The sequence below is a fragment of the Gracilinanus agilis genome, chromosome 4 (genome assembly GCF_016433145.1).
Source record: "Gracilinanus agilis isolate LMUSP501 chromosome 4, AgileGrace, whole genome shotgun sequence".
Lineage (NCBI taxonomy): Eukaryota > Metazoa > Chordata > Mammalia > Didelphimorphia > Didelphidae > Gracilinanus > Gracilinanus agilis.
The window spans coordinates 279,151,901-279,161,093 of NC_058133.1; the positions used below are offsets into that span (position 1 = coordinate 279,151,901).

Below are 9,193 nucleotides of genomic sequence, written 5' to 3' on the forward strand. Positions count from 1 at the left end.
CTCTCTCTCTCTCTCTCTCTCTCTCTCTCTCTCTCTCTCTCTCTCTCTCTCTCTCTCTCTCTCTCTCTCGCTGCATCCCCCTCCTGTGTTTTGGTAGCCATAAGTCATTAGTGGTTTTTAATTTTCCTGAAACTTAAATAAGGTCTGAAAGGGTGGGTTTGTCCCTTTTCCTCCTTTTTCCTTTCTTTTTCTTTTCTTTTTTCTTTCTTTCTTTTTCTTTTTTTTTGTTTGGCTAATCTGAGGAACGCAACCACATCTGAAGCCACTTGGCTCATTATGAATTTCATGGAAACTGATTCCCTAAAAGTGCTTCCATATGTGCGTTCCCAATATATCCGATCCTCTCGGAACGGGAGGACAAACTTGGGCATGGACTGGAAATGACTTCAGGATGTGACAGAGCAGTCATATGACTATAGTGGCACCGTGTGTGGCCTCTCCTGAAAGACACGGTGTCCTGGGTGCTGGCTTCCGTCCTACAGTAGATCTGGTTTCAAAGACTATCGACCCTTCCCAGCTTTTTAAAAGTTCTTAATCAGGGACCAGAGAGAGTTACTCATTTTTCTCTTCTACCACCCCCCTCCCTGTCTTGCTTTCTCTCTCCCCCTCTTACCCAACTGACCCTAGCCCTCCCTTTCTCTCCTCAAAAAGGAAATATATTATTCCAACAGGATCCTCAAAGAAAGTTTGGGTGGGTTTAAGGAAAGGTTGAAGTTACTGAAAATTGCCAAGGGTTTTTTTTTTCCTTTCCCCCAGTCTAGCATACTTTCTTAACTGTAGGATCAGATGGTCTTTCAAAATTTGCGAGTAAGCAGTGGAAAAGTACAATTCATGACGGCACTGGAAACAAATATTTATACTGGATAGTTGAGGCAGATTTTTTCTTCTCTTTTGAAAAAATGCAAAGTCTGCTAATCCAGCTTTTCATTACTTTTGTTTGCTTTAGTAATTGATTCAGAACTCTCATTTTGGTGGTCCCATTTTTTGTTAAGGATAACTTCAGGTGTAGCTCAGCATGATCCAAACTTTGGCACTTAAGAGGACCAGAATGTCAGTCAAAAGACTGATTTTCTAGCTTTTCTAGTATGACCTTGGGCACATCATTTAACCTCTTTGAGCCTAGGTTTCCTTATCAATCAATGGACAGAGATTTAAGTACCTATTCTAAGCCAGGAACCATGAAGTGCCACAGCCCCACTTTCTAAGAGAAGCCTTTCTGGAGACAGGAAGGTGGTTCAGTGGATAGAGCACCAGGCCTGGAGACACAATTCCTGGGTTCAAATGTGATTCCAGACAGTTAAAACCCATGTGACCCTGGACAAGTCACTTAACCCCAGTTGTGTAGCCCTTACCACTCTACTGTCTTAGAACTGATAGTACCAATTCTACGACAGAAGGTAAGGATGTTAAAAAAAAATGAACTATATCATAAAAGATCCTAATATTCTTGAAAAAACCAGAGATGCTAAGGTATGATCAGAAAAAAAAAATAATAGTTGGTTAGAGCAGAAAGAAATGTAGCCCTCATCGAAAGTAAGCTCCTTGAGGGCAGAAATTATCTCACCATTATACTTGTATCCCCGGTCCCTAGCACAGTGCCTGGCCTCTAATGGGAGCTTGATAAATGTTTGCTGATTAGTTTACCTTAATGGCAATGTAATCCTTTTAGTAATAGTGGGGAAGAGTAGGGAAAATTAGCAAAAAGACCAATATATGTCATGTTCATTCTCGCCTTTAAACTTGGCTTATGTCCTTTACCCTCGTCTTTTAAGATTTTCTCTTCTTTGCCAGGCAGAGGGAATGTACAACATGAATGAACTGTTTAGGCTGAAACTGCATATTGTCTATGTGATAGATGATGGTGTCGAGACAACCTCCACTTGAGTGAAGGACTTCCTGGTATCCAGGAATGGTAAATTTGGTTGGATTGATAGAATATAGCCAGCTAATAAAGGGATTTCTGAATGGGCCAGACGTGCTTCATTCAGTCTTCCTTTCTTGACTGAAGTGTTTGTTCCTTTACTGTTTCTGGTGAAATTGGGGTTTCCCTCCAGACTGGGGTGGAGAGTAGGGGCAGGAATGCTTTGGTTTTTCAGTTGTCATTGGATTGAATCATTTTGATGCCACATTGATTAGCACTATAAGTTTCACCAAAGACTTTCCTCACAATCTATGAATGGGAGAATTCTTTTGTCTATTCATAATGTATTTCTGCAAACTGGGCCTTTAGAGAATGCTGTTCAATTGCCCTTACCAGGAATTTTTCAACCTATCATCCTTTTATTTGGTTCATCCCAATGCTGCTGAAGCTAAACTCAGTATGGAATGTTGGAAAGAGGACTGGAATGGCAGTCAGAAGACTGATTTTCTAGCTTTTCTAATTATTGATATGACCTTGAGCAAACACTCTTTGTCCCCTCTTTCTGGGACTCACCCAAAGGAGTTAGACCAGGTAATGTGAAGTGTTCCTCACAGCTTTCTAAATTTCTAAAATTCTGTGGTGGTTCTGTGAAAAGCAGTGGAGAGAGACTGGTATGTACGGAAGAAGTGGGTCAAATTATTGGAGGAATGATAAAATCAACACCAAGAGGCATCGGATCCCTAGCTAAAGTCTATCAAAATCATACTGTTGAAGTTAAAAGACACATCTGCTTTCCTGTTAACAATCAGTAACTTATTTTGGGGAAGGGGATGTTAAACTTTGTAGAGGAATTTGGGTATTTGTTGGGAATTGATGCCTTCCACTTATTCAAGTCAGTAACTTCTATAGAGAGAACATCTAGAGAGATGCCCAGAACACAAAGAGGTTAAATGACTTGCCTACAGTCACACAGCCAGGATGAGTCAGAAACAGAATTTGAAACAGATCTTTCTGGTTTCAATGGGTTCTCTATTCACTATAATACCATACCTTTATAAGTGCTATGAAGGGCTTAATATAAAATGTTCAGGCTTCATTTGAATTTAGTTCATCCATTAACTCCTGCCATTTAAAGGGTCCCAGTGAGGCTTTGAAGTTAGCACTTCATGGAGGTAAAGGATACAGCTATTTCTGTAATTCATCAGGAAAGGAGGATTTTTCTTTTTGGTTTTCCTTCCCTCTCCCCCCCCCCCCCCATCTGCCGCCTCTTTAAAGAACATAAACCCTATAGGAGGAGGAGAATGTCAGGTTGTTCATGCTGGAGAAGTGGTGACTCAAACACTAAGCTCTCCTTTGTAATATTGCCAACTAGCCTTTAAAATGAGACGATACCTCTCAGGTGGTGCCCCTGAAACACCTGAGTGACTCCTGTTACCCATTAAGGCCTTGCTGAAAAGAGTAGACAGAAGCAATCTACTTGTGTGGGGTGCTCTTGCTCCTGGGAAGGTGTCCCCAGGGAACCTATATGGACTTGCACTCTCTCCATCAGAGTGTTATTATGAGGAAAGCAATCTTTAAAGTATGCTAGTGTAGAATCTTCTCCTGGTGAAGGTAAGCACCTTGAGATCAGGGACTACACCTTCTAAGTAATTGCTTTATCATTCATTGAACACTGACTTCTTGAGGTTGGAAGATATTCATCCCAGTGAGGAATCTCTCTCAACTGATGTAGATGGGCAACTCACCTTTAAAGTCTTAGAGAGCTGCCTGGGGCACCAAGAAGTTTCCAGGTCAGGCAATCAACAAGCATTTATTGAGCTCTTAGTATGTGCCCTGCATTGCTTTGAGACTGAGGGTAAAAACAATCTTTACCCTCCAGAAATGTACTTTTTAATGGTACACACCACATAAAAATATCTAGGTTTATGCAAGATATACACAGAGCAGATGGAAAGCTAATCTGAGGGACGGCTAAGTGGTACAGTGGTTAAAGTGCCAGGTCTGCCAGTCAGGAAGGACTTGGGCTAAAATGTGACCCCAGACACTTCCTAACTGTGTGACGCTGGGCAAGTCACTTAACCCCGTTTGCCTAGCCCTTTCCCTTCTGTCTTAGAGTGTTACTAAGGCAGAAAGTAAGGGTTTAAAAAAAAAGAAAAAGAAAGGTGCTGTAAGAATTCAGGTGAGAGGCAGGGTCTGAAGCCAGGTCTTCCTGACTTTAAGACCAGTCTCTTATCCATTCTACCAAAGGTGCCTCTCAAGGTGCTATATAAACATGAGTTGTTCTTAATTATTGTTATGAATTATGGCAACACACTGAAAACCTAATGAGTTCTAAGTTTGCCTCTGTGGAAGTCCTTGCCCGTACTCCTTAGGAAGTTTTGTCTGAGCTCTGGTTTAGGAAGTCATAAAGGGGAGTTGGTGGGCATGGCACTCCTCAGTACCCCCACGGCCATCTTATTAGAGGTTCTTGTTAAATAAGCAGAAAGCATTCTTATTTCATTTTAGCTGATATAATGGCGAATTGAATTTCTAGCACCTGGTGGCTTTAAAAAACAACAACAGCTCTCTAAAGAGTCAGGGACACTAAGAAGGACTAAATGAGTCAAAATACGGTGGCCAAGTAGCCCAAGAAGAGGCCTAAAGGGAAGCCTGGGAGTTTAGATGAAAAACACAGTGATTGGAAGTACAGAGACAGACGTATTCAATAAAGGAAAATGTAATTAAAGTATCTGCTTCTGCGGTAATTATCATAAATAAACGGAAGGCTCAGAAAGCCTCTGCATTTTTTTAAAGCATACTGTGCACCTTAAGGGTTGGATTTTTCCCCTGCAACAGATTATTTTAAATGATCTCAGGTTGCACTTTGGAAAGTTGTTAAAACTTCCTCACACAGAAGACATATGCAAAAGTTTAGGAAACATTTCTTTGGTAACGTACCAATAAGTTAAAATGACTAAGCAAATTCCAGCAAATTGCATTGTTTGTAAGTTATAAAATTATCCCATAATCCTTTTAAAGTCCACATCAACTTGCTGTGCCCAGAAGGAGTTAATCCTTGGGACATTACAGTCTGTAATAACTGGAAGTGATTGGCCCAAGTGCCGTAAACCTGGCGGAAATTTGTTGCATTGTTTTCCATAAACCACAACCAGAGCTCATTAATTGAAAAATGAATGTCAACTGGCATTAGCTGGCATCCATAAACCAAAAGGCACAGTGACCCTGGCATGTGATGGGTTGTAAAAACATCAGCAAAATGGGAACAGGTAAAAGGGGGTGGGGGAGAGAAAGGAAGAGGGGAAAATGTGAATTCAAAACCATCTTAGAAACTTACTGGCAAAGTACCAAGTATGGAGCTTTAATGAGGCTTCTGCATCAAAATAAATGAAACCACATGGAATTTTAATTATTACTACAGTATTTTAAATACAAACACACAAGAGGAGTATTCTCTGCTAGAAGCAGTCTATCTTATGTGAACTCTGTGGTCCATTGGGGAAGACATTGACATTATGAATGTGACTTCTTTTCTGTTTTAAATTGCTAATGCTGTCGGGGGGCTTCTCTTACATGATCCAAGCATTGAACTTGATGTATGCAGAAAGAGCTTGCCTAAAACTTTGGCCTGAGCCAGCTACAAATTCAGTTCACCTGCATACTTTGAGAAGAAAAAGTTTTGGCTGAACAGCAACTGTGGTTTACATTCATTGCCTCCGTTGTGCAAACTTATACATAAACATGAGTTGGGGGGATGCTGGAGGAGGTTGTGAACAAAATTCACTTGGGCTCCCCTAACACTCCAATCTCTGGGCTTCCTTTGAACATCTCAAGTGAGTCACCCCAGGATGGTTCATTACTTTCCCTCCAGTTTTTAACCTCCCTGTTTCGTGATGCTGTGTGTCAAAGGAAGGGGTGCATGTAGGGCAGACAGAGTGAGGGAATCTGGTCAGGGCAAAGCTCTGGTTTGTCATCCTGAAGATATTTGCTTCGGTTGCAGAAGCTGCCCTCCATTTTTTTTTTTTAATTCTCGGCCTGGGGGCCTGTAGTCTTGCTAGAGTGGCTAGTGAGGTTGGGAAACGTTGGGCACCTCTCTCGCTGTGGTCAGTTCTGCCCTCTTCTCTTTGCTCTTAGATCTCTGATTCTTTTGACTTCTGCCAGTGGCTCTCTGATACCAACCAACGGGGAGAGGCAGACTGCTGGGTTAATTAATTAAATAATTGGTTCTGCTAGGCTACTTGATTTGCTTAATGTGAGATAAAGGCAAGTTAGCAGGCTCTGTTTTTGATGGTTATGCTTCACAAGTCCAGATTCAGATTAAGGAGCATGGTACTGCCATTTTGTGATTCAATCAAATCCAATTCAATAAATGTTTATTAAGTGTCTCCTATGTGCAAGGCACTGAGCTGGGTGCTTGGGATACAAATACCATATAGTACGTGCCTCAGGGAGCTTACATGACTCCAAAGTAGAAATCTTTAAACATCCTGATCCCCTCATATAAAGAAATTCTTAGGGTATCCTAGAAGGAGAGTGAAATAAAAAAAACAAAACAACCCAAAATTTGGTGAGGGTGAATTCTTACTTGCAAATGCCTTTAAAATGAATAAGGACTTTTCCAGGTCCCTAAAAACTGTAGAGCAGGCAGACATATGAGGCTAAATAAAGAGTTGGAAGCAACTGATCCTTTATTTAAAGCACTTGTAACTTAAGAGGGCTTATTTCAGTTCTTTCAAGTTTGGAGGACTGGAGTTAACTGTTACAAGTAACAACAAGCATACATTTTTAAAGATTATCGCTAGGAATTTTTAGTGTCATTTTTAGCTATTTCAGAAGGTTAATTTTTGAATGAAATGGCCCAGAACTGTGATTTACTCTGTTAGGTACCAGACCTCCCTATTGAGTGGTAGCTTTAGAAGTCAAAGGAATTAAATTTCAGAAGGAAAATTCTTGCCTCCAGGTTATGGGCACAACCTAATCCAAGCCCACAGTTAACAGGAAGTGGAGCCATTTCTGCAGGATGGGATTTGACTAGTCTCTTAGATGAGGAATAAGCTGGGTACTTTGCTTCTCCATCTGCCACCTATTACAGGACAAAAGCCATTGTTCCAGCTAGCACAAGTCAGGCCCATTCAGCACAGACCTGAAGCCTGAGATTTGGTGAGATCAAAAGGTCTCAGCTCTTCACTCTCCAAATTGATCTATTCAATTTTTCATGGGAATTTCTTGGTGGAAGTTCTGAGAAGGATCTCTTAGACCCTCACTGGGTATTTATTTTCCCGAGCGTTAGAAGGAACCATAGTGGTAATTTAGTAGAGCCTCCTCATTTTACAGGTAAGGAAACTGAAGCCCGAAGAAAGGAAGGTTTTTTTGCCTGAGGTCTCCTTATTTTAAAAAAAAAACCAATAGTAATCATAATAATAATAGCTGACAGTTGCACAAGGATTTTTTAAAAAATTAAATAATTCGCCCAGGGTCAACACAATAAGTGTCTGAGGCCAGATTTGAACTCAGGAAGATGAGTCTTCCTGACATCAGACCCTATCCAGATCCTGAGATCAGCACTCTATCCACCTTACCACCTAGCTTGTCCCTAATGTCATAAAATTTGCAAAGCATTTTTCATACACCATCTCATTTCATCTTCATGACCACTCATTTTAGAGATGAGAAAACTGAGTCTCAGGGAGATTAAATGAATTACCTATGATAATCCCAAGTTAGTTAAATGTCTGAGGCAAGATTTCAACTCAGGTCTCTGACTCAACATTGCACTGTGCCATGAGAAGTGAGAGAGTCTACGAGTTCATTGAGATCAAGTACAATGTTTATTTAGCATTATGTTTACTTTAAAATGAGATGAATAACTTAAAACAAACAAACAACAACTACTGTTGACTAAGTGTTGACTAAGGACCATAGGATCATCCTGGGAAGTTTCATTTCAGCATGGTTCAGTTTGGAGGCCCTACTGCGTGTTCAACATTAATAGCAAATTGACAAATGTTGGACTTCTTATTGCAGGAAATTATGTGCTTTTTTGTTAGCAAACATTTAACTCTTTCTGGAGTTCAGTGGAACTCTTAAATGCAACCAAGGTCAGAGGGTGGAAAAAAACCCAGAATACGGTGTCACAGTTTGCCCTTACTACACAGCTTATGGATTTTTTGTTGTCCTTGTTCTACAAATGCTTTGGGCTTCTTTGGGGGATGAAAAGAGCTTACCGATCAATGCTGTCAGACTGAAAAGCGACCTATCCATTTCAAGATGTATATGTGAATCATGATTCCTTTTTGGGAAACTATAGTTAAATCGTTTTTTTTTTAATTTAAAGAATTATTTTAATTGATATTTACAGATTTTTCCCCCATCTTTTGTTATAATTTTTAGGTGCTTCAGAACTGGGCCCCTTTTCAGACCCCAGGCAGTTCACAAGTATTTCATCCCTCACTGAGAGCCGCTTCTCCAACCCACGAATGCACTATCCAGCCACCTTTACTTACACACCGCCCGTCACCTCAGGCATGACCCTCGGTATGTCAGCAACCACTCACTACCACACCTACTTGCCACCACCCTACCCCGGCTCTTCCCAAAACCAAAGTGGACCATTCCAGACCAGCAGCACTCCATATCTCTACTATGGCACCTCATCAGGATCCTACCAGTTCCCCATGGTGCCAGGGGGAGACCGCTCTCCTTCCAGAATGCTTCCGCCATGCACCACCACCTCCAATGGCAGCACGCTATTAAATCCCAACTTGCCCAACCAGAATGATGGTGTTGACGCTGATGGAAGCCACAGCAGTTCTCCAACTGTTTTGAATTCTAGTGGCAGAATGGATGAGTCTGTTTGGCGACCATATTGAAATTTCTCCGGCAGTGGCCCACGGACCCCCTCAAATTCCCCCTGAAAAAAAAAAACAACAACAAAAAACTAAACCAAAATACCAAACCAAAAACATATATATGCACAACACATACACATGAGCATGCACACACATGCATGTGCTATGTGTATGTACACACGTGGTGCATGCATGTGTATACAGTGTCATAATAGTGTGTATATGTACAGATACCCCGTATAGCTTGTGTGTACATATGCACAACACGTGCATACACATGCATGTATCATGCCAGGTACATACAGCTACATGCATGTGTGTCTGGGCATGCATGCCCACGCATGTCTCTGTGTAGTGTCTATGGTACACACGTGCACATGCACACAACATATAATGGGCATGTGCATGTGTGTACACATTATGTGTGCACGTGCACTTATGCACATGCACACATAGCACACACACCTATGTACTGTGAATATATGAG

At 41.2% G+C, this 9,193-nt stretch overlaps 1 protein-coding gene across 1 annotated transcript in view; it reads left to right on the forward strand.

The window, feature by feature from the left end:
- The window catches only part of RUNX2 (RUNX family transcription factor 2), a gene marked incomplete at its 5' end in the record, with an annotated part of 169,721 nt that extends 160,896 nt beyond the window's left edge, over positions 1–8,825 (forward strand). Inside the window, one exon of the mRNA XM_044675331.1 lies at positions 8,249–8,825. Coding sequence (XP_044531266.1) covers positions 8,249–8,727 — 479 coding nt within the window. The remainder of the gene's footprint in view (positions 1–8,248) is intronic.
- Between the last annotated feature and the right edge of the window lie 368 nt (positions 8,826–9,193).